This window comes from Canis aureus, chromosome X, assembly GCF_053574225.1.
Source record: "Canis aureus isolate CA01 chromosome X, VMU_Caureus_v.1.0, whole genome shotgun sequence".
NCBI lineage: Eukaryota > Metazoa > Chordata > Mammalia > Carnivora > Canidae > Canis > Canis aureus.
The window spans coordinates 91,160,142-91,186,587 of NC_135649.1; the positions used below are offsets into that span (position 1 = coordinate 91,160,142).

Genomic DNA, 26,446 nt, shown 5'->3' on the forward strand with positions numbered 1-26,446 from the left:
TTCATGAGAGACAGAGAGAGAAGCAGAGACACAGGCAGAGGGAGAAGCAGGCTCCATGCAGGGAGCCTGACATGGGACTCAATCCTGGGTCTCCAGGATCAGTCCCTGGGCTGAAGGCAGCGTTAAACCACTGAGCCACCCGGGCTGCCCAGGATCTTCATCTTTAAAAAAGGGAATAATAAGGGGCACCTGGGTGGCTTACCTGAGTGTCTGACTCTTGATTTCAGCTCAGGGTCATGAGATCAAGCCCTGTGTCAGGCTCCATGCTCATCAGGAAATCTGCTTGAGATTCTCTCTCTCCATCTCCCTCTGCCCCTCCCTTCTCTCTCTCTCTCTTTCTCTCTCTCTCTCTCTCAAATAAATAAATAAACAAATAAACAAATAAATCTCTTTCTAAAAAAAAGGAACAATAATAATACCTACTTCTTATAGTTGTTATGAGCATTAAGTGCATTCATATTAAAGTGCCAAGAGTGAGGCATCTGGGTGGCTCAGTCAGTTCAGTGTCTGCCTTCAGCTCAGGTCATGATCCTGGGATCAAGCCCCAAGGCAGGCTCCCTACTCAGTGGGGAGTCTGCTTCTCCCTCTCCCTCTGCCCCTGTCCCCACTATGTGCATGCATTCTCTCTCAATAAATAAAAATCTTAAGTGCTGAGAGCAATGTAATCATGTGTGAACTAAATGAATAAGTCAACCTAACGCCAAAGCCTGTGTTCTTGACTATTATGCTTCCCTGGGTAGGACTCTGATTCTCAGGATATGGAGGGAGAGAGCAAGGTAGTCTAAATACTAGGAACTAGCTAAGATATTAGGAGATTAATCATTCATTCATTGATTCACAAATATTTACCCTTTCTATATGTGCTAGGTATTTTTTTCTCGGTAGTGGAGATAAACAAATGAACAAAACAGGCTAAAGTCCCAGACATCATTAAACACATTCTAGTGGGGAGATAGGCAATATGCAAAACAATAAATAAATATCTACATTATGTCAAGTAGTGATAAGAGTTATGAAGAAAACAAAAGCATGACGAGGACACAGGGAGCTATGGAAGTAGGGCTGCAGGGAAAGGGGGAGTGTGCACTACTTTAGGAAAAATGATCAGAAGCCTTTCTGATGAAGTGACATTTGAGCAGAGACCTGAAGTGAAAGGAGTCAGGCAATTATCTGGAAGACAGTGGCACCTGGGTCGCTCAGTCGGTTAAGTGTCCGATTCTTGATTTTGGCTCAGGTCATGATCTCAGGGTCCTGGGATTGAGTCCCATGTTGTGTCCGGGCTCCCCACTCTGTGGGGAGTTTGCTTGTCTCCCTCTCTGCCCCTCCCCCCACTTGTGGGCACACTCTCTTTCTTTAAAATAAATAAATCTTTAAAAAATATGAGCTGGAAGATAAGCTCAGGCAGAGAAAATAGCAGGGAAAGTGGGCTCCTCAGAGTTGTCCAGAATTGGGATATGTGGGCTACCCTCAGAAGGAGATGAGTCTTAGGTGAGGCAGTTAATTTTTTCAACAGAAGCAATCTCCAAAGTGGGCTGATAGCTGAGGGCCGCCCCCCCCAGCAGGACTCCAGGCGGCTGGGGAAATAAGTGTTTCATTCCTGAAGGGCCATCTGGGTGGTACATCCCAGCTTCTACCCCATTGTGTGTGCCTCATTTGCTTGGTCTATTTGGTTTACACATAGAGAAACAGATCCTTGCCACCAAAGAATATATGCTAAACATTTTGAAAATTTCATTAAAGTTCTTGTGCAAAAGTACAAAGGTTGAAGTGGGACTTTGGATGTAAGTAGGTAGAAAGACAGTGTAAATATTGGAACACCGATTCCTGCATAACACAGGGGGAAGGAGCAAAAGTCTAAATCTGAAAGTTCTTTGGAAAGGAGTACTTGGCAGATGGATGATTTTAAAATGCGATGCCATGGATTCTTCTGCAACTTGATAACACATCAGCACTGCCCACATGCTCTAGAAACCATGTGAATGAAGAAGGCTGTCATTAGAGCTGGAAATTGCTTTGTGATTTTGGCAGTGGTTTGCTCTTAGTCCAGGTTCAGATTTCCCCCTTTCTGATTTCTAACCAGTAATTGCCATTACAGTGTGTTTGGGAGATGGTTGCTGGAGATTGTGGGGAAAAGACAGAATTCTCTGCCTTTTAAGGCATCTTAATCACGATTTTGGCAGCCTAGGAGCCTTCAACTTAGTAAACTGAGCAGCCATTTCCATAGCAGAGAAATAAGCTACTGTTTGACCCAGAGAGGGAGCTTTCAGCTGTTGTTTGTTGACCTGAGCCAAGGGAAACAAGATGACAGATTGGACAACCAGCACACCATGCAATTTATGCCCTTCACGGACTGTCAAACATTAATTTAATTTAATTTTAATCATTACCATCTGGTGCTTATATAGAGAGTCAGGCCCAGATAGATATTTCGTTATCTCGAACTGGTGAACAGTGCTGTGTTTTGGCCTGCAGCCATGTGCATACACCCTGAGGAGGGGGCATTGGGACCCTGGGCGGGGAGACTTGTACTGATGCCAAACATGCAGCCATCACCAGTTCCAGAAGCTGTAGATGGGACCTGTTGTTGGTGCTGGTCCCACCACCGGTCAGTGGCCCCTTCTCCTGTCTCACTCATGGGGGTATAGATGCCGAGTTATATCTTCATATTCCTGGAACACTGACAGAGGGGACTGGCCAGGGATGGTGTCTGAGTGAACTGGGGCATTTGACTCTGTGGCTCAAACCTTTTGAGCAACTGAAGTGACCAGTAGCCACATTTAATTTCATCAGGTGACTATTAAGCATTGACAATGGGGATAAGGACTGGGATCAACTGACCTTTGAGGCTTCATTGTCCCTGAGAATCTGTGATTCTTTGTGTCAATCATACTGCCAGGCCAGCAGGGAATAAGGAAGAAATAGAAGGCAATGTCTCTGCCCTGTGGGCCAACTTAGTCCCAGGAGGGATTTTGTTTTCTTCCCAGCCCCCAGGCTGAACCTTGGGTTCCTGGTGGCTAGTAGGGGGTAGAATGATTACCAGTGAAGTCTCAAGGGATTGGTGGAAGGGACATGGAGAGAGAAACCCTTCATTTTACTGAATTTTAACTTGTCACTTATAAAGTACCTTGGTGCCCACCAGACTGGAGGATGCTACTCATCAAGCCAGCTCTGGCTTCAGGAGACAACACCCTGTCCTGTTGATTGCTTTGTGGACCAAGATCATATGACCTACTTGAGACAAGGGAGCAAGTTTTCCTTTTCTTTGAAGGTAGAAACAGGTCTTGTTTTTGTTGGCGGGGGGGGGGGGGGGGGGGATTTTTCTGCAGTAATTTTAAGTATATGCTCAGTGCTGCCCCAAAATCAGATAATATAGAAAACTAAAAAGTAAATTGGTTACACAAAATACAGAACACTATTAACATTTTGGTATGTGTCTTTACACACACACACATATATCTACAAAAACGAGATGTTTTAGGTAATGAAAAGCAAAATCTCTTGCTGGGTAACTCTGTTCTCCAGCCAGATGTCAGCGTGACCAGAAGGAACAGTGAGGGGCTTCAACTAGGGAAAAGGAGAGTAGCACTGCAAAAGTTGCCACATGGGATTTCAAGGCTGGATGTTCTTTCCAGCTCAAGCTGGGTCTATCCAACCCACCTCTTGGCAACCACTAAGGGCAGATTTGCAAGCCCTTCTGAAATATGACACCACCTCTATTTGGAATGTGAATCTTGTTTCTTTCTATGAAACATTACAATTTTAGTTTTAAAGTAACAGAAAATACTTTTTATCTGGGAGGGCTAAAGAGCAAGCACAGTTTGGAGGAAACATTTGTAAGAGTTAACATGGAGCAAGATAAGGAAAGAGAAACTCATTTCCTGCCTTGCTTTCCTAACTAGACAGATTCTGTTTTTTATGTTAAAAGAGAACATTATTCCATAAACAACCCATTTTGATCCACATGCATACAAATTAAAAGGATGTGATTTTCAAGTATATTTCATCCCATGTGGTTGAAGTTGTCTCCTTGGGGGGGACTCCACTTCCTTTTGGAAAGTGACCAGAGTGGAGACCCACAGAGCCAGGGTGAATGAGGAGTGGTGGAAGAAGCAAGGCCCATGGTGGAGAAGGGAAGTCTTAGGTTAGTGGAGAGGTGGGATGAATTTATTTTATATTCTTTTGGAAGTTAGAGCCAGAATGAAAGGATCAGACTTATTGTGAGATAGATAGCTGACACAAGAGATTTGAGAAGATGAGAAAGGAAAAGGAGTGAAGGCAGCTGATATTTATTTAGCAGCTACTATGTGTCAGAGGTGGTATTAAATTCCATGTATTCTCTTATTGAATCTTCACAGTAATCTTAGGAGGTAGAGAATATTACTGGTATTTTACAGCTCAATGGAGTAAGATTCAGAGAGGTTAAATAACTTGCCCAAGGTCACACAGCTACTAAATAAAAGAGGTTCAAAACTCAGGTCTGCTTGGCTCCCAAGTGACTCTCTTGAAGATAGAATGGGTAGCCCTTATGAGCTAACGTGTTTCTGGTAACCTGGGTGTGTTCAAGCAAAGACTAGATGATTAGTTGTTAGAGATGTTCTTAAGGATATTCGTGCATTGGTACAGAGCTGGAACACATAGTTTCTAAGAGTCCCTCCAACTGCATGTTTTAACAAGGTCTCTCTAAAACATATCACTCTTGCTTGTCATCTGTGACACCTACTGTGGTCATGATTAGAATTATGTTTTTGGTGAAAGCATCATCTTCAGAAAAAGCAACTAAGATATATTTCCATGAATGTTTTCATGGAGGACCACCTACAGGCTACATTGTTGGTACCCTGTCCCTACTTGCTTAGCACTCATCATTCCCCTATGTGTCCATGGGCTCTTGCCACAAGTACCCAAAACTCTCTATCTGAGGGGGCAGTCTTTTGATTCTTAAAGAGTAGTCTGGAAGTACCAGAAAGTTAATATCCTTAGGAGCAATCCTCAGGTAATGACAGACGGTAATTGAAGGTAAATATTCCAACTTCCTTGTCCTTGTTCAGGATAACCCCAAGGTGTGCTTCATATAGTCCCCCAGAGTTCCCCAGTAGCATTGACTCCTAGTTGTTCATAGTGCTAACTAGCTCTTTAACAAACCCCTTATTGGTTTTCTTCCTTTTCCTTGTCTCATTTACCTTAATGCTTACTGCTGCTTTCATGGATCACCTCTTAAATAAACTAGTTGTACTCAAGTCCTTGTCTCAGGTCTGCTTTTAGGGGAACCCAAACTAAGACACCAACATTATCTACCCATTAGCCAGGAGTTTCTCAACCTCAGCACTATTGACACTTTGGGCTGCATGGTTATTTCTTGTGGGGGGTTGTCCTGGGCATTGTAGAACATTTAATAGCATTGCAGGCCTGTCTGTACCCACTAGACGCCATAGTCTCCTCCTCCTAGTTATGACAACCAAAACTGTCTATAGACATCAAATGCTTTCTGGGGAACTAAATTAGTCCTAGTTGAGAAACACTACTTGTTTGAGGTGCCCATGGGAAGCACAGGAAGGGTAAGTTTTGTGAGGTGGATCTGTTGGGCTAGGCCGTGATAAGCTTCTCAGTGTGCTTCTGAGTTTAGTAGGGGTTACAGGTGGAATGAGGTGGTGGCTGTGTGTGTGTGTGGGTGTGTGTTGTGGTGGAGAAAAAAATGATAGACTTTCAGTTTTATAACTGTGCCTGGTGTCAAGCTGTCCCTTGTCTACAGTAGGTGAACAGCTCACAACTAAATTGTACCCCTTACAGTCCCTTTTTAAAAAATGACAAACACTCAGAGACCATTTTGCTGTTTGTATAACATTAGTTTTCAGGTGAATTCAGTTTGGATGACAGGTTCTTAAGCAGCCATTTCACAGCCTGTCAGTTTCTAGGTTCTTAGGAATGTTTTCACTTTTAAGTACTTCTGTGCAGCTATTAGACAAATCAATATATGGTTCCAATATAGGGAGTGCTGTCAGTTACAGCAGAGGGTCAGATAAAAGATTCAAATGCTTTCTTAGCTGGAGCTTTGGGTCTGCTTTGGTCTTGAATATGTGGCCCCTGAAGGGGAAATGAGACCCTGAAAAGAGTTACAGATCTTCAGTGATGGCAAAAGAGATTTCAGAGATAGACTCCAAAACTCCTGTATTCCCTGTAAATAGAAGTAGCAAAGAGATGTACATATAGATTAATACCTATGATGTCTTCATTTCATCAATTGGATTCATGGTAAAAATGTACTTATTGGAGTTTCTTGTTTCCACTGTACCCTCCAAGGTCAAGTAGGGAAGCAAGCTGGTGGTGGACTGATATGCAGGCCTTGCCCATATCATAGGGATCACTGGATCCCTTTTACCAGTTTGGTGTGCTCAGCACCCAGTTCCAATGCGCTTTTTTGCTAATGACTAGCACCTGTGACCTTTGGCTTTCCCCTTGGGCTACTGGAGTTGCCTATACAAAGACCATGGGAATTTATATATTCCTGGGAACACCCATAGCCAATGGACAGGACTATGAACATCCAGTTCCCTTGCCTCATGTTGAAATAAGCACTAGTTGTAATTTGTACTCCAAAACTAAGCCTTGAGATTATGAGGAAGCTCAGACTTTTCCTGAAATTGCAACCTTGCTTCTTGGCCTCCTTTCTTTTTCTGTGCTGCTTTCCCCACTCTCTTTTGGTCTCCCCTGGAAGCACTTTCCCAATAAATAACTTGAACAGGAATCTTCATTTCAAGGTCTGCTTCTGGGGAATCTGACCCAAGACATAAGCATTCCAAAGTCTACATCTGAGTGGGAGAGGACATGAATTTATTATTCACATGAAATGTTCCATAATCTTACCCTCTTCTATAAAGTAGGTGTTCATTAGATGTTTCTTGCTGTAGTGGATGATAATCTTGGGCTGGAGAAATGAGAAAATAGACCTCTGTCACTGAGGCACTGTTTCCCTTGCCTCCACAGCTGAGAAGGCCACAAAGGCAAGGGAAGGGAATCTCACTTAGGCAAATGAAGTAAGAGAAGCTAGTTTTGCTCATGTTTTAAATGAATTCTATCTTTGACATCCAAGGCTATGCATTGGTGCTTTCATACTTGAAAGGACATTGCCACTGAGCATAGTGATTAAACAGGTCTATGGTGAGGAAACTGGGATCAAAAACCTACTGGGATGTGAATCTGATATTGCTAGGGTTTGAGAGGATCCCCACAATTTTACTGCAAAATTCATTGATGATATAGCCCTCAAAAAATTGAGCACTTTCTACTTGTTTGGCAGTGTTTTCTCATGCATTATATCATTTAATCCTTGTGGTATACTTGTGAGATATTAACAGTCCCATTTTACTGGCAAGAAAGCTGAAGCTCAAAGAGCTACCTAAGGTCACACTCATAGTAAGTGGCAACGCTGGGATTTGAGCCTATATTGGTCTGATTCTGACAGTTCTGTGCTTAACCACCTATCAGAGTATAGTTCCAACATCGACTCTTTTCTCTCTAAAGTAATGAGGGAAGGATTTGTTAACGTTTTCACAAGGCAGAAAATTATCTCATCTGAGGTTTATATAGGCATTTTTCTTTTCCAAGAATAAATAAATGTATAGGAAATAGAAATATATTAAATGAGCCTGATATGCTCAGATATGTATACAGATAATATGTTATATGGCGAAGCCTTCTCTAAGCTTAGCATTTTCTTATCACAAGGTTAGTATCTGATTAATGGTTTATGCGCAAGGTAGAAAATGAACATTTTCTTTGCAATCATTTGGAGACTATTCCATCTTGTATAATTTGTTTCCTATTTGAGTACGTGTGAGGATTGTTCTTGGGTTTGAATTTTTGTTTTTCTTCCTCCTCTTCACCCCCGGTCTCTTTTTTGCCCTAGAACCAAGGCCAGAAAAGCTGCAGAACTACTCCTATCTTACCCAGTTCCCTCCAGGATCATAAAATATGCCATTCTTGAATTCTAACAGTTTTCACAAACCTCAAATGCAATATGAGAACACTTTTGGACAACAAACTTCCATGAATAAAATTTACAATATATCCTGTATTCATTTTTTTTGTTTTTTTTTTTTTTTATTTTTATTTATTATTTATGATAGTCACACAGAGAGAGAGGCAGAGACACAGGCAGAGGGAGAAGCAGGCTCCATGCACCGGGAGCCCGACATGGGATTTGATCCCGGGTCTCCAGGATCGCGCCCTGGGCCAAAGGCAGGCACCAAACCGCTGCGCCACCCAGGGATCCCTATATCCTGTATTCAGATACAGGATACGTGCTTGTATTTTAGCTTAAGCAGTGAGCGGAGATGGCAGAGTTCTTTTTGGAATTTTAAGATGTTGGTCTCCAGCAACCAACAAATAGAAAATATTTGAAAGTAGCGCAAAAAAATGAATTTTAATTTTCATTTAGAAGTAGGTCCAAGGGACGCCTAGGTGGCTTAGTTGGTTAAGCATCTGCCTTCGGCTCGGGTCACGGTCCCAGGATCCTGGGATCAAACCCCGCATTGGGTTCCTTGCTCAGCAGGGAGCCTGCTTCTCCTTCTCCCTCTGCCTGCCACACCCCCTGCTTGTGTGTGCCCGCTCTCTCTCTCTCTCTCTGCCAAATAGATAATCTTTTTTAAAAAAAGTAGGTCCAAGTTTCAGAGCAAAACTTTTGTGTGTTCAAATATTGTTTACCCTGAATAAGATATGCCTTCCTGTTTGATAGAAGACACATGAAAGTGTTCTAATTGTGAAACAGCCCCAGGCAAGTGGTATTTGGGAAAATAAGATGCTAAGCACGAAATCACAAACCTGGAAGAGACCCTATGAGAACATCTCGTTCTGCCCTCATCTTCCAACTGAGAATAGTTAACGCATCCTGTGTGGGTTATTTTCTGGTTTGGTAGGATTCATAGGTCTACATTTTCATCCGTGCCACCCTTTCACATGACATGTTTCATGGTGAAGTATCTGGGTAATCACAGGAAGCTACCAGTACCCAACAAAACACCTGACACATAAATAGTATTCAGGAGAACTTCTATTAGAAGGAATATATGTGGGTGTCTGGGTGGCTCCGTGGTTGAGCATCTGCCTTCAGCTCAGGGCGTGATCCTGGAGACCTGAGATGGAGTCCCACATCGGACTCCGCACAGGGAACCTGCTTCTCCCTCTGCCTGTGTCTCTGCCACCCCCCCACCCGTGTCTCTCATGAATAAGTAAATAAAATCTTTAAAAAAGGAATAAATGCATCAACACATGAAAGAAATGAAGGCTGAATAGTAGAAAATTTATGAGGGGTTCTTCGTGGTATGATTAATTAATAAAATGGAAATGAATTGTGCCCAAATTTAATGTGTGGATTTTGACCTCCTTAATAAGTAAGATGACTGTGTAATGTATATTCCTAACAAGGACCCTTTTGAGTGTGAAAGGGGGCACTATTTATTTTATTTATTTATTCAGGGGCACTATTAATAATTACATCAGGACAACAAGATTGCCCTGGGCAAACTGGAAATAACAGTCACCCTCGTTGAGAGGAGGATTAGGAGCTGGAAACAACATATTCCTTTAGACACTAAAATAAGAAAACCAAGGGAGTTTTAAGTCACAAATGAAGAAGTGAAAATTGGAGGCGTTTTGCTATCAATATTTAATGTTCTTACTTTGGACATTCTTACCTCATTTTGGAATTATGGTAAGAAATGGGGCAAAATGAGAAATAAAGACTCATTTCTAATAATTAGGAAAATAAGAATTAAATTCTTATCAAAAGCTAAACTCAGAGTACATCCGGCAGCCCCTTAGAAGTGTCTGTTGGGGGTAGCCAGGGTGGCTCAGTGGTTTGGCGCCTGCCTTCAGCCCAGGGTGTGATCCTGGAGTCCCCGGATGGACTTCCTGCACGGAGCCTGCTTCTCCCTCTGCCTGTCTCTCTCTCTCTCTCTCTCTCTCTCTCTCTCTCTCTCTGTGTGTGTGTGTGTGTGTGTCTCTAATAAATAAAGTTTAAAAAAAATCTAAAAAAAAAAGTGTCTATTGGATTGAACAGACTGGGTACTCCCACCCCTTCCCCATCTCCTCCTATCTCTGCCAAGCTCTCACCATCCTCCAGCCCCTCCCCTTCCAATCACGTTTTCTGGTGGAATCAGCTATCCTCAACTTCGACTTCCGGGGCCTGTGGACACCGTACTTTGTGCTTAGCTCCTCATTGCAAACCAACCATGAGCACCCAGATCAACCAGAATTACTCCGCCAAGGTGGAGGCTGCACTCCAATACGTGGTAAACCTGCATCTGCAGGCCTCCTACACCTACCGCTCTCTGTGCTTTCATTTTGAAGGTAACAATGTAGCTCTGAAGGGCATGGGCATCTTCTTCCAAGAGTTGGCTGAGAGGAAGCGTGAGGGTGCCCAGCGTCTCTTGAAGATGCGAAACCAGTGGAGCGGCGACCCCCTCCTCTCGGATGGGCAGCTGTCTGAAGATCCGTGGCGTGGCAGTGTGGATGCTATGGAAGCCGCGATGGCCTTGGAGAAGAACCTGAACCAGGCCCTTCTGGATCTGCATGCCCTGGGTTCTGCCAACACAGATCGTCGTCTCTGTGACTTTCTGGAGAAGCATTTCGTGGATGAGGAGATGAAACTCATCAAGAAGATGGGTGACCACCTGACCAACCTCCGCAGGCTGTCTGGCCCCCAGGCCGGGCTGAGCGAGTATCTCTTCGAAAGGCTCACCCTGAAGCACAACTAGGAGAATCCGGTGCCCAGCAGCCTCTGAGGAAGCCGTCTGTATTCCCCTGGTGTCCAGATTTTGGCTTGCGCCTCTTTCCCCAGCTACGAGGCAACATTTTAACTACACTGAAACCTTTGTCCAAGCTGTGAGTTCAAATGGAGACATAAAAGGTTCTTTTTGCAGAGGGGGAAAAAAAGCTAGGCTGCTGGGGGATAATACACAGACTAGGGTGAAGGATTTGTAGTACGTTTAATTCTCTAGATTTTCTAAAGAAATTATTGCTAACTGTTGTGAATTGCCTGTGAACCTTGAGGATCTGATACACTATGTTTTCTCTCTCAAGAAAAGTGAGCTTACCTTTTCATTTATGCATATAATCCTAGAGGTTTTAGAATTTCTGTGAAGCCATTCTTGGTACTGGATTAATCTCTTATTTTAAAATGTATCTTTGCTGTTGCGTAGCAGAGGAGAGCGGAATACCTGGACCATATCATGTTATGCCCACCCCTAACCCTCAAACCCATGATTTTTAAGTTGCTGTAATGCCATTTGCTGTATTGAATATAATCAGAAAACCCTGCAAAATTCATTTTTATATCTCTAGTTAGGTTGCTACTGAGCACACTGATTATTGCGTCATACACTGACCTCTTTCTGAAGCCTCTCGAGAAATTTCTTTCTAGTCTTAGTATTAGGAATAAGAGTTCTTCGCTTGGGTAATTGGTTTGTTTTTGTTTTATGGACACTGTAAATGATGTAACTAATTAAGTTTCCTTTTCTGACTTTCTGTGAGAAAGCATAGAGCCAAATTTGTGGTCCGCTCAGAGTAAATGAGTAGGATTGTATAAGCATTTTTACTCAAGCTTAATTTCTGATTCTTTTGTTAGTTATTTCTTGGTGTATGTTATGGATCCTTTTAAGCCACTTTAAATGCTTTTTAGAACAAGGGTGTGTATAAATAGATAAATAAACTTTAAATATGTTGATTTAAAAATGGCTCTGCAGTTTATTTCAGAGAAAAGAGAAGATGACTTTAAGGAAGCACTTAGAGAGCCAGAGTGATTAGTATGGAGGTGGGTCAAATGGAGGTTAAATTCCAAAAGCCAAAAGAAAGAGAAGCAGTAAAATGTAGCATTCTTTTAGAAACATACTTCATTTTTCTGGTGAGTTCTTGTCTACTAAATCCATACATTTGTGTCTTACAGATAGCTATTTAATAATTGTGTATTATTTTCCTTGCACTTTGAAGAACTGGAGCTATAACTTGTTCTCAAACCACAGAAGTGAAGAAAATCAATTCTTTTCCTACAGCACCTCTCCTTCCTGGAGCAGGAAGACCAAAGGCATACTATCATTTCTTTTATCTTACATGGGTCAGAGGCATAGGAAGAATATTTTACAGAGATTGGGACAATTGTTTTGCTCAGTTAAGGAGAAAACCTTATCTTCCTGTTTTCATGCAAAGTCTTTTTTTAAATGATTTTTTATTTATTCATTTGAGAGAAAGAGCGGGGGTGGGGGGGTGGGGGAGGGTCAGAGGGAAAGGGAAAAGCAGACTCCCCACTGAGCAGGGATCCTGTGGGGCTCCATCCCAGGACCCTGAGATCATGGCCTGAGCTGAAGGCAGACACTTAACTGACTGAGCCACCCAGGCGCCTCTTTTGATAATAAAAAATATACTGGAAAAGTTATTACTGGAGAAAGGAATTCTGCCCATTTGCTGGTAGTTGGCAGTAAGAAACATAAGGAAGCAGTTAACAATTTTCAGGTTTGAATTAAAAGTTGAATCTCTGTACTTAAAATATGTGCTTAAAATCATTTTCAAATTAGCAATCAAATACAAACACATAAATCAGAATGAGAAAAGATCACCTAATATTCTGAGATCAATTGAAAGACTGTAATTTAAGGTATATTATTTAGGAAGAAATATGCAAACATTTAATTCCAAATAATATTGTATTTGTAATTTCTTATTAGTGTCTTTTAATGTCAGGAATGGGGCCATAGGAGAAAGTTTTATGAAGTCTCCCAAATAGGCTACAGTGTTCTTTGGTCATCACACAATTCTTGGAAAACAGCAACTTGCAGGGCAGACAATAAATGATTCAAACACATATGGACAGCATATTAGTTTGGCTTTCAAAAAAAACTTAAGGTTCGTGGCAAGTTTATTTGTGGAAAAATGGGAGCTTATGACATCAAAACTCTAAAGATTAATTTGGAAAATGTCCCACAGTGATTTCCTTTATTGCTAACCACTGTGTGTATGTATGTGTGTGTATATATAGTTGCACAGAGTTATAATACATGATTCCTATAGGCTATGACTAAATTCTTTATACCAGGGGCACCTGGGTGGCTCAGTTGGTTAAGGATCTACCTTTGGCTCAGGTCATGAGCCCAAGGTCCTGGGATGGAGCCCCACATCAGGCTCCCTGCTCAGCAGGGTGTCTGCTTCTCCCTCTCTCTCTGCCCTCCCGCCACCCCCTGCTCATTCTCTCTCTCAAATAAATAAAATATGTTTTAAAAAGGTAGTATAAGTGAGGCCTAGGAGATAAAGGTCTCTTGCAAATGACTGCAAAAACTCCCTGCCAGAGCCAAAGGTTCCGTTTGTTGTCCCGATCCTCAGAGTTTTCATGTAGCTGTCATTCCCTGGAAGGCCCTTAATACCCTCTTCACCAAATCAAACTCCGTCTACCTTTCAGCCTTGTTTAAATCTGCCTTGTTTTGTGAAATCTTCCCTGATGAGCCTAATCCACTCATGTGGCAAGGATTCATCTTTGCTTAGTTGTCTTGTGATACCCGTAGATGGTAGGGAAGTTGGAATATGAAATACAGATTAGCATGGTGGTTGAGCCATTCTCTGGGCCAGAATGTCTGTGTTCCAATCCTGCCTCTACTCTGACTCATCATGATCTAGTCTCTTCCCCTTTCTTGGTCCCAGCTTCCTCATCTGACAAACTGGACAGGATTATAATACAGACAGTACTCTCCAACTCACAGATTTTAAGGAGGATTAAATAGGATGAACCATGTAAAATCTTGACATCATGGCTCAGCACATAGTAAATGCACAATAATTATTAGCGATCTTTATCAACTGACTTTGTATCCCAGCAGAGCTTCGTAAAGAGCTATGATAGTAACATCTCAAAATAAGTTTGCTTTTCAGTTTTAGGAAAGTAGACTTGAGATTCTAGAATCTTCCTTAATGATCATTCCTCCCTCTAAATAGGCCCTACATGAAGAAGCAAAATGTAGGAATTGTCTCATCTCTTGGATGTGACATTCAGTGAGTAGGAGGGGGAAAAAATGAAGGAGGACCATTCTCTCTTTAGCCAAATAAGTGAAGCCACCTTATTTAGGACCTGGGATTAATTGTTTTAATTACCACACTGCTAAAAGCAGGCATGACAGCACTGTAACCTTTCTCTCAGGAAGGACAAGCCACACAAAGGGGTCATTTCAGAGCTGATACTAATTAGCTGCTGGCTGCTACTCTTTGCTTAGTTTCCAATTCTTGGGAGTCTTCTCTGCCCACTCTTCACCCACACATCCTCCTCCTGCCACTTCATGGTAGCCTTGGATATTCAGCACAAGGGAGCAGAGACTGAATAGACACAGTCAAAACTTTAGGGATCGCTGAGGCCTTGAACTTCTCCTTTATTGCAGGGCCGGTTTAAAGCTCTGGCTTCTGAGGAACTGTACAGTCTAGTGTTTTTCTCCAGAGAATGTAGTCTTAAAGAGTTGGGTTAAAAATGCTCCTTATTTAGAAAAGAGAAACCTTTTTTACTGCATTCATGGCATGTTATTTATCTTCCTAAGCCATCTATCCACCATTTGATGAATAATTTACTCTTCATAATAATAATGAAGCAGGCCTTAATACATGGGGAATTTGGGAGGGGGCCACATTTTTGGAAAGAGTTTTGAATTAATTTAAGGTTTCATCTAAGTATAAATTCTTCAGGAAACAGACATCCTCCTCAGGATTTTAGCAATTCTGATGGCTAATTTAGCAATCTTAAGAGGAAGCAGAGAGAAGTCTGCATTTTACTGGGAGACCTCAACGGTCCCCCAAGTATGCAGATGTCTGGTCAAAGTGTGGGAGATGCTGGTAGAGGTAACTGCTGGGATTTAAAATCAAGCACATATTCCTGCTAAAAATTCATACCCTGAATCTAATAATGAGAGAGTATCAGACAGATCTGAATTGAGGGGCAATCTACAAAACAACTTGCCTGTAATTCTCAAAAGTGTGAAAGTCCAGAAAGGCAGACAAAAAGAAAGGAATTGTCCCAAGTTAAAGAACTAAAAAGCATAACAACTAAATGCGTGATCCTGGATTGGATCTGTGTAGGGTAAAAAAACAGTAAAGGACATTAAGACAATTTATAAAATTTTAATTCGATAATAGTACAATATCAACACTAGATTTCCTGATTTGGGTAACTGCATGGTAGTTAGGTAGCAGAATGTTTTTCCTTTTATTTTTTTGTCTTTAGATTTTATTTATTTATTCATGAGAGACAGATGGGGGGGCGGGGGGGCAGAGACACAGGCAGAGGGAGAAGCAGGCTCCATGCAGGGAGCCCAATGTGGGACTCAATCTCAGGTCTCTAGGATCACACCCTGGGCCAAAGGCGGTGCTAAACCACTGAGCCACCCGGGGTGCCCTGTTTTTCCTTTTATACACTATAAAGTATTTAGGGGTGTTTGGATGCAATTTCTCTGACTTGCATAGGGTGAAGAAAAACAATTGGGGAGTCTGTATGAAGGGTAAACTTATGTTACAATGTTTCTCGAAGTTTGAAATTATAGCTAAATAATTCTAATAATTATTAGAATAATAATTCTAAATTTTAAATAATAGCTAAATAAGAAATTGTTCCACAAAAGTCAATCACATAATTTAGACCTCGAACTACTGCATCTAGCCTAGTGCCTAACTAAGTACTCAAACATAATTTGATAAATAAAATATGTAACAGCTTTCAAATGACCCTGTGAACTTTGATTTCTAGACACAGGGCTTCATAAACAATTTAACTACCAGAAAATTCCAAATTCATTTTTTCTTCCTTAATATAAATTATACACTTACATATTTCTTTTTTTTTTTTTTACACTTACATATTTCTTATCTAACCCTCATCCCCAAAAAGGATGTCAACAATTTTTTTAAGAGAGGGGCTAGAACAGGGAGGCAAGGAAGAGGAAATCCTATTATTTTATCACTACACAAGAGATACTGCTGCTGGATTTAGTATTTTAATTCTTCAGACCTTATGGTTTTATATCTTCAAAGGAGAACTTGTGCTACTTGCTTTTCTGCTGAAAAAAATTATTTTAGCTATTATATGCCTTTAGTGCTATGCAGAGCTTCGGGATTTAAAACTCCTGTCAACCTGAAAGGTCACAGAGCAGGATAGAAGATTCAGTTTTTTATTTTTACTTCCTTCTTTTCATTTCTCATTCCACACTTGTGAATACTATCAGCACCTGTACTTAAAACCATTCTTTTGGGCCTTCCTTTCCACTCATCACCACAAACAAAGAATATTCCCTGTTCATCAAAACTCACCTGCTGTTTATACTTAGACCTCAGTATTATTACAAGCTGGTCAAATGATATTCACAGCCAGGCCCTTTTGTTCTGTTGGACATAAACAATCTCATAGAATATCAAACTCAGATAAAGTTACTCTGAAATCATGATAAAATGAAACAAAATGAGGTCATTTCATAATTTTGTCTAAGCACAGACAAAATCAGTTACCATACCTTCACAAAATGCTCAACTCATTGCATTGCCCATGCTTTCTGACAGCATCTGATCTAGAGAAAATCTGTGCTTCCTTGGTTCTTCTGTAAAAATCAAAATCCCAAATCTTATCATAGTTTCTTTCAAACATACTTTTATTGAGATATCCCAAAGTCCTTCAGGATGTGTGATCCTTCTGCAATGAGTAAAGTTCCAACTTGTTTAACTACAAATGTGTTTTTTATTTTGATTTTTTAAAAAATTATTGTTTTAGTTGATATACAATGTCATATTGTTTCAGGTGCACCAGTGATTCAATAATTCTATACATTATGCAGTGCTCACCACAATAGGTATAGTTACCATCTGTCACTATAGTTATAGTATTATTGACTATATTCCCTATGTTGTACTTTTCATTCCCGTGGCTTATTTGTTTTATAACTGGAAGTTTGTACCTCTTATTCCCCTTTACCTATTTTGCTCATCCCTCACCTCTTTCCCCTCTGGTAGCCATCAGTTTCTTCTCTATTTATGAGTCTGTTTTTGTTTTTCTTTGCTTTGTTTTCTACAGTTTGTTTTAATTTCCACAGTGAAATTATATGGCATTTGTCTTATCTGTCTTACTTATTTTACTTAGGATTATACCCTGTACATCCATTCATGTTGTTGTAAATGGCAAGATCTTGTTCTTTTTATGACTGAATGATATTTCAGTGTGTTTGGGGGTGTACACCACATCTTTATCCATCCATCAATGGACACTGAGGTTGCTTCCATACCTGACTATTGTAAATAGCACTGCAATGAACATAGGAGTGCATATAGCTTTTACTGATCTATCATGTTGATTGTTTTACGAGTGTTGAACCAACCTTGCATCCCAGGGATAAAGCCCACTTGGTCATGGTGAATAATCTTCTTAATGTATTGTTGGATCCTATTGGCTAGTATCTTGTTGAGAATTTCTGCCATCTGTGTTCATCCGGGATATTGGTCTATATTTCTCCTTTTTGGTGGGGTCATTGTATGGTTCTGGAATTAAGGTGATACTGGCCTCATAAAATGAGCTTGGAAGTATTCCATCCCTTTCTATCCTTCGGAACAGCTCTAGTAGAATAGGCATTATTTCTTCTTTAAATGTTTGATAGAATTCCCCTGGGAAGCCATCTGGCCATGGACTTTTGTGTTTTGGGAGGTTTTTGATGACTGCTTCAATTTCCTCCTTGGTTATTGGCCTGTTCAGGTTTTCTATTTTTTCCTGTTCCAGTTTTGGTAATTTGTTGTTTTCCAGAAATGCATCCATTTCTTCTAAATTGCCTAATTTATTGGCATATAGCTGCTCATAATACGTTCACATCAACAAGAGAAAAAACAAGAACCATATGATCCTCTCAATAGATACAGAGAAAGCATTTGACAAAATACAGCATCCGTTCCTGATCAAAACTCTTCAGAGTGTAGGGATAGAGGGAACATCCCTCAGCATCTTAAAAGCCATCTACGAAAAGCCCACGGCAAATGTCATTCTCATTGGGGAAAAACTGAGAGCCTTTCCCCTAAGATCAAGAACACGACAGGGATGTCCACTCTCACCACTGCTATTCAACATAGTACTAGAAGTCCTAGCCTCAGCAATCAGACAACAAAAAGAAATAAAAGGCATTCAAATTTGCAAAGAAGAAGTCAAACTCTCCGTCTTCGCCCATGACATGATACTGTACTTAGAAAACCCAAAAGACTCCACCCCAGATTGCTAGAACTCATACAGCAATTTGGCAGTGTGGCAGGATACAAACTCAATGCCCAGAAATCAGTGGCATATCTTTATACTAACAATGAGACTGAAGAAAGAGAAATTAAGGAGTCAATCCCATTTACAATTGCACCCAAAGGCATAAGATATCTAGGAATAAACCTAACCAAGTATGTAAAGGATCTATACCCTAAAAACTACAGAACACTTCTGAAAGAAATTGAAGAAGACACAAAGAGATGGAAAAATATTCCATGCTCATGGATTGGAAGAGTTAATATTGTGAAAATGTCTATGTTACCCAGGGCAATGTACACGTTCAATGCAATCCCTATCAAAATACCATGGACTTTCTTCAGAGAGTTGGAACAAATAATCTTAAGATTTGTGTGGAATCAGAAAAGACCCTGAATAGCCAGGGGAATATTAAAAAAGAAAACCAGAGCCAGGGGCATCACAATGTCAGATTTCAAGTTGTACTACAAAGCTGGGATCATCAATACAGTGTGGTACTGGCACAAAAACAGACACATAGATCAATGGAACAGAATAGAGAACCGAGAAATGGGCCCTCAACTCTGTGGTCAACTAATATTCAACAAAGCAGGAAAGACTATCCACTGGAAAAAGGACACAGTCTCTTCAATAAATGGTGCTGGGAAAATTGGACAGCCACGTGCAGAAGAATGACACTGGACCATTCTCTTACACCATACACTAAAATAAACTCAAAATGGATAGAAGATCTAAATGTGAAATGAGAATCCATCAAAATCCTAGAGGAGAACACAGGCAACACCCTTTTTGAACTTGGCCACAGCAACTTCTTGCAAAATACATTAATGAAGGCAAGGGAAACAAAAGCAAAGATGAACTATTGGGACTTCATCAAGATAAAAAGCTTCTGCACTGCAAAAGAAATAGTCAACAAAACTCAAAGACAACCTACAGAATGGGAGAAGATATTTGCAAATGACCTATCAGATAAAGGGCTAGTTTCCAAGATCTATAAAGAACTTATTAAACTCAACAGCAAAGAAACAAACAATCCAATCAGGAAATGGGCAAAAGACATGAACAGAAATCTCACAGAGGAAGACGTAGACATGGCCAACAAGCACATGAGAAAATGCTTCGCATCACTTGCCATCAGGGAAATACAAATCAAAACCACTATGAGATAGCACCTCACACCAGTGAGAATGGTGAAAATTAACAAGACAGGAAACCACAAATGTTGGAGAGGATGTGGAGGAAGGGGAACCCTCTTACACTGTTGGTGGGAATGTGAACTGGTGCAGCCACTCTGGAAAACTGTGTGGAGGTTCCTCAAAGAGTTAAAAATAGAGCTGCCCTGAGACCCAGCAATTGCATTACTGGGGATTTACCCCAAAGATACAGATGCAGTGAAAAGCCAAGACACCTGCATCCCAATGTTTATAACAGCAATGTCCACAATAGACAAACTGTGAAAGGAGCCTCAGTGTCCATCGAAAGATGAATGGATAAAGAAGATGTGGTCTATATATACAATAGAATATTACTCAGCCATCAGAAAGGATGAATACCCACCATTTGCTTCAACGTGGATGGAACTGGAGGGTATTATGCTGAGTGAAGTGAGTCAACCAGAGGACAAACATTATATGGTTTCACTCATACAGGGAATATAAAAATAGTGAAAGGGATCATAGGGGAAAGGAGAGAAAACGACTGAGAAGAATCAGAGACGGTGAGAGAACATGAGAGATTCCTAACTCTGGGAAACGAACAAGGGGTAGTGGAAGGGAAGGTGGGTGGGGAGATGGGGTGACTGGGTGATGGGCACTGAGGGGGGCACTTGATGGGATGAGCACTGGGTATTATACTATATGTTGGCAAATTGAACTCCATTAAAAATATATACCAAAAAAACCCTAGTGTTTTCATGGTATTTCTATTCTTAATTTTTTTTTTTACTTATTTATTTATGATAGGCACACAGTGAGAGAGAGAGAGAGAGAGAGAGAGAGAGGCAGAGACACAGGCAGAGGGAGAAGCAGGCTCCATGCACCGGGAGCCCGACGTGGGATTCGATCCCGGGTCTCCAGGATCGCGCCCTGGGCCAAAGGCAGGCGCCAAACCGCTGCGCCACCCAGGGATCCCCTATTCTTAATTTTTTGAGGAACCTCTTTACTGTTTTCACAATGGTTGCACCAATTTGCATTTTTCATGGGGATTCACAACAGTCAATAGGAGTTTCTTTTTCTTCACCTCCTTGCCATCACTTATATCCTCTTTTTGATTCTCATCATTCTGATGGGTGTGAGGTAATATCTTATTGTGGTTTTGATTTGTATTTCCCTGATGATTAGTGATGTTGAGCATCTTTTCATGTGTCTCTTGGCTATCTGTATGTCTTCTCTGGAAGAAAATGTCTCTTCAGCTCTTCTGCACGTTTTTAAACTGGATTATTCTCCTTTTTTGGTGTTGTTTATATATTTTGGATATTAACCCATTAGCAAATTTATCATTTGCAGTAGTCATTCCCCATTCAGCAGGTCGGCTTTTCTCATTTTGCTGATAGTCTCCTTAGCTGTGCAAGAGCTTTTTCTTTCACTGTAGTCCCAGTAGTTTATTTTTGCTTTTGTTTCTCTTGCCTCAGGAGACATATCCATAAATAGGTTGCTAAGGCCAACATCAAAGAGACTACTGCTTATATTTTCTTTCAGGAGTTTTAGAGTTTCAAGTTTCGCATTTAGGTCTTCAGTCCATTTTGAATTTATTTTTATATATGGTGTAAGAAAGTAATCTAGTTTCATTCTTTTATGTGTAGCTGTTCAGTTTTCCTAGAACCATTTATTGAAGAGACCGTCTTTTCCCTATTCTGTATTCTTGCCTCCTTTGTCATAGATTAATTGACCATATAAGCATGGGTTTATTTCTTGGTTCTCTATCCTGTTCCATTGCCCTATGTGTCTATTTTTGTGCAAATACTACAGATGTGTTCTTGGTCATCTTTTCCTGAAGGGCAATGACACACTATTCTGGGAGAATATTCTCCATTCAATCCACAGATATTTGAGAGGCATGATTAGAAGTGTCCAAAGCAGGTATGTCCAGCATCTTATTTCACATAATCAGGAAGTATTTATTGGTCATGTTCATTTACTCATTCAAAAAATTTTTTGAGCATTTACTCTATATCAGGCACTAAACTAAGGGCTGCAGATAAATGTATGATACAGTTTACTTTCTCAATGAACTCATACTCTGGTAGGCAAGACTAATACATAAAAATGTAACCTCAGTACAGTGTGATAAATTGTATAGTAGAGGTGAGAGCCAGGTAGTGGTTTGCAAGAGAGGACAGGATTACTCTACTTGTGTGGAACACGGAACTCTTTTATGAAAGAAGAGTTACTTAGCTCATCTTGAAAGATGATCGGTGTTGACAAGGGAATAAGAGATATTCTAGGCACTTGAGGTAAATGGAATGACTAGAGTGCCTGAAATGAGAAAGTGGACCACAAAGAGAAATCTGGAGAGGACATCTGGCCAAGGCCTACACGGTGGGCTTAGTGGATTTAATCTTGCAGTAGCAAGGAGCTAGCCAGAATTTATAGAGGAAGCAATACAAATATAAGCTGTGGCCCATGCATTGAGAGTTTCCATTCCTGCTGATGAATGAAACTCACACATGAAAAACAATCACAAGCGGTATAGAATTAAAGTTACCTCTTCGTCTACCCTGGAAATTGCTTATAAATAATTCCCATACAACCTCTTGCCAGAGGGCACTCCACCCATGAAAACAAGCTTGGTCTGTATGTGGGAGAGTGTAGAAGTGCCCAGTGTTAACTCTCATCCCTTCCCTTACAGCGACCTTGAACTGATATGAGATGGAAATTAGCATATAAATATCTCTGTGTCCTCAGCTCTCAGTAGGACTGTTCTGAGGCTTGCTTTACCAAATATGTCAGGAAGTACCCAGTGAGATGAAGACTTGGGCTTCCCACAGCAGTAACCCTTTCCTTCCTTCCTTCACCATGCTTCTGGAGATCACACCTTTTCTCCCAATAAACTACTTGTACCCAAATCTTTGCTTAGGGTCTGCTTTTTCACAACCACAAACTAAGACAAAAATGAAGGAATAACTCACGTGTTATAGTCTCTTTTGACTCTAGGAACTTCTGGAAAACCCCATTATTTTCTGCTTTCATCCTCTAGCCAGTATGACTTACTCTTCTGCCCCCACAACCTGGATCCATATATTGCTCATTACCTTCCCCCTAGGTCACAGTCTATCCTCATGGTATTGATGGCTCTGGGAGACACAGCCTGGAAAGCTCTCACTCCCATGCAGAACTGCTGCTCTTATTCTGGTCTCAGCTAGGCAAGTGAGTTGGCTGCCTTTCAACTTTCGGATAAATTGTCACATTTGGTGTGTATGTGGGGGTGCACTGAGACCATTACCAGTCACTGTAACTTCTAAGTATTCATAAGCACAACAGCTGGGGCTTGGTAAACACATTTTTCCAGATAGTGGTCACTTGGAATTCTCTGAGTAATGGCAACCTTAGTATTGGAATCAACTATAAATTTATTCATCTAAACATCCAGGTCATGGACACACTGAGACTTGAGAAGAACATTTGAGCCTATTTCTCTGAAGCAAATATTAACGAGCAGGATTTCTATTCTTGAGTCAGCTCACATTCCAATTATTATTAGCTGCTTACAGCAGTAAACTTGTATTTAGCATGACACCTGTTGCAAAGAGGATTGGGTTTCTTTATTCTTGTAAAAAACAATTTAAATCTCTAGGAGCAGTCAAAATTTGACAGTAAATCTGTTCCTATAACAGCATTGACTGGAAAATCTTTGTGGCATGATGGGATAGAGTGAGAAGTAAAACTAAAAAAACAAAATGGAATATGATGTCTTTTAAAATGACTGGCCTAAAGCTAGTAAGACCTTTTAAAGTATATATTTAAAAATAGAATTTAGTAAGTTAACAGATTATAAAATCAATGTATAAAAATCAATAATGGGAATGGTGGTTAAATCAGTATACACTTTTATTAAAACTCATTGAACCATACACTTAAAATCTGTGCATGTTGTTGCATATAAATTATACCTTAATAAAGTTGATCAAAATTAATAAACTTGAAATATACCAACAGTAACAAGTTAGAAGATATAATGGAAGGGAAGACCCCATTTAAAACAGCAAAGAATAACTGGAATCCTGCATCACCTGGAAGTAATGTTAACGTGTGTCAACTACTCAAATAAATAAATAAACTGAAAACAGCAGAGAATAAGCCAAAATAAATAACATATAATACTTAGGGGAAAACTTATTTTTAAAAGTCCATAATCTATATGAAAAAGTTATAACATACTTCTGAAATACACAAAAATACACATGAACAAATAAAAAAACATACCATGTTCTGGGTTAGGAAAATTTATTGTTACTGTCTGTTCATCTTAAGTTAACTTCTAAGTTTGCATACTGACTGAATATTTAATAGTATTAAAGAATTATTGTTAATTTTTATATGATAGTGATACTGCAATTATATTAAAAAGAATTCTTTTAGAGATACATTTTGAAATATTTATGAATAAAATATAATTATCTGGGATTTGCTTCAAAAAAAAATCTGGTGGAGAGAGGGGAGAAGTGGTTTAGAATATACGTGAAACAAGATGGCCATGTGTTGCTGTTGACACTTTGTGATGGTATAATGGGGTTCATTATACTACTGTTCTTACTTTCCTATATGTTTTTAAATTTTCATATTAAAGAGTTAAATAAAGTATAAGGTAATTTTTTAAATAAATCAAATTGTATTTTTAGATATCATTATAATTTTCCATTTTCTCCTTTTAGAATAGTTGATCAAACAAACCAAACCTCAAAATATAAATCAATGTTTCCCAAGACCAAAATGAAAAGAGGGAGAGAGAGGAAGGAAAAAGGAAGTGAGGGACAGAAGGAGGGAGAGAGAAAGAGGGAAGAACACACATATATATATAACTGTATTTATATATATGATTAAATAAAATTAGTATATTTTACAGATTTTTTGTTTTTATTTTTCGTTATTTCTATTGAAGTATAGTTGACACACAATATTACATTAGTTTCAGGTATACAACATAGTGGTTCAACAACTCTGTATGTTACCTATGCACTCTATAAATGTAGCTACCATCTGTCACCATACAACACTATTACAGTATCATTGACTATATTCCTTATGCTGTACCCTTTATCCCTGTGACTTACTCATTCTATAACTGGAAGCCTATTCCTCCCATTCCTCTTTACCTATTTTGTCCAACCTCCCACCCTCACCCCTCGGCAACCACCAGTTTGTTCTCTATATTTAAGAGTCTATTTCTTGGCTCAGCAGTTGAGCATCTGCCTTCCACTCAGGTCGTGATACTGGAGTCCTGGGATCAAGTCCAGCATCAGAATCCCCACAGGGAGCCTGCTTCTCCCTCTGCCTATGTCTCTGCCTCTCTCTGTATGTCTCTTGTAAATAAATAAAATATTTTTTTAAAGTCTATTTCTGCTTTTTGTTTGTTCATTTGTTTTTTAGATTCTACATGTAAGTGAAATCATATGGTATTTGTCTTTCTCTGCCTGACTTATTTTACTTAGAATGATACTCTGGATTTATCTGTATTGTTGCAGATGGCAAGATCTCGTCCTTTTTTATGGCCAAGTAATATTTAATTGTGTGTGTGTGTATCACATTTTCTGTATTCATTCATCTATCAATGGATACTTGCATTGCTTCCATATTTTCTTTTTTAAGATTTTATTTATTTGAGAGAGAGAGAGAGAGAGAGAGAGAGAAACAGAGAGAGCATGAATAGGGGGAAGGGCAGAGGGAGAGGGACAAGCAGACTCCCCACTGAGCATGGAGCCCAATGTGAGGCTCAATCTCAGGACCCTAAGATCATGACCTGAGCTGAAGTCAGATACTTAGCTGACTGAGCCACCCAGGTGCCCCTGTATCTTCTTTATTGTAAATAACACTATAATAAACAGGAGTTCATAAATCTTTTCAAATTAGTGTTTTGTTTTCTTTGGGTAGTAATTCCACTACTGAGTAGTGGAATCACTACTAGGATCACATGGTATATCTATTTTTAATTTTTAGAAGAACTTCCATACTATTTTCCACCATGGCTGCACCAATTTACATTCCCACCAACAGTGCACAAGTGTTCCCTTTTCTCCACATCCTCACCAGCACTTGTTATTTTTTGTCTTTTTGACTCCAGTCAATCTTTCAGGTGTAAGGTGATACTGTGGTTTTGATTTACATTTTCCTAATGATTAGTGATATTGAGCATCTTTTAATTATCTGTTGACCATCTGTATGTCTTCTTTGGAGAATTATCTATTCAGGTCCTCTGCCCATTTTTAATCAGATTGTTTGCTTTTTTGGTGTTCAGCTATAACTTCTTTATATATTTTTGATATTAATCTCTTATCGTATATATCATTTGCAAATATCTTCTCCCATTCAGTCAGTTGCCTTTTCATTTTGTTGATGGTTTCCTCTGCTGTGCAGAAGCTTTTTATTTTGGTATAGTGCCAATAGTCTATTTTTGCTTTTGTTTCCCTTGCCTGAGGAGGCATAGCTAGAAAAATGTTGTGACAGCTGATATTGCAGATATTTTCTTACTCTTGTAGATACACAGAATGTGTTAGCCAGTGATTCTTAATCAGGTGAATGTCAGAACTATCCGGAGAGTGATGTTTTTTTTCTCGTATTCCCTAGATCTGGGTGGGGCCCAATCATCTGTTTTTTTTTTTTCCCATCTGTTTTTAAAAGTTCCCCAGGTAATTCTAATATGTATTTTTAAGAGTCACTGTGAGCATATAAACTGCCTAGAAAATTTCTGCAGTCAAGAAACTTGTTTGATATTGCTTACTTTGATATTTCCCAAACTTATGTGACCAAGGAACCCTTTTATCATATGACACCTGTTTAGATCTACCCAAACCAGTGTCAGTAACAGCCAGCAAAGTGCAAGTTTGGGCTTCCTTGGAGGCTATCTAAACAGTAGATGTTTGAATTGGATTACCTCCAAGATATCTTCTAGCTGTAAAACTTTCAGATTTTGAGGCCCAGATCTCTTGGGATGAAAAGTGACTACCAACATAATTAACTTGTG

At 39.9% G+C, this 26,446-nt stretch overlaps 1 protein-coding gene across 3 annotated transcripts in view; it reads left to right on the top strand.

Annotated features, from left to right (window-relative positions):
* LOC144308658 (ferritin light chain-like) overlaps nucleotides 1-26,446 on the top strand; it is a 145,002-nt gene that overhangs the window by 55,988 nt on the left and 62,568 nt on the right. The window contains exon 3 of one of the 3 annotated variants that reach the window (XM_077889483.1): nucleotides 10,345-11,727. The exons of 1 other annotated variant lie outside the window; for it this stretch is intronic. In XM_077889483.1, the coding sequence (XP_077745609.1) occupies nucleotides 10,345-10,751 (407 nt within the window). In that variant the 3' untranslated portion in view covers nucleotides 10,752-11,727. Of the gene's footprint in view, nucleotides 1-10,080; nucleotides 11,728-26,446 lie in introns of those variants that run through there. One more of the 3 variants, XM_077889484.1, reaches the window with a different exon arrangement.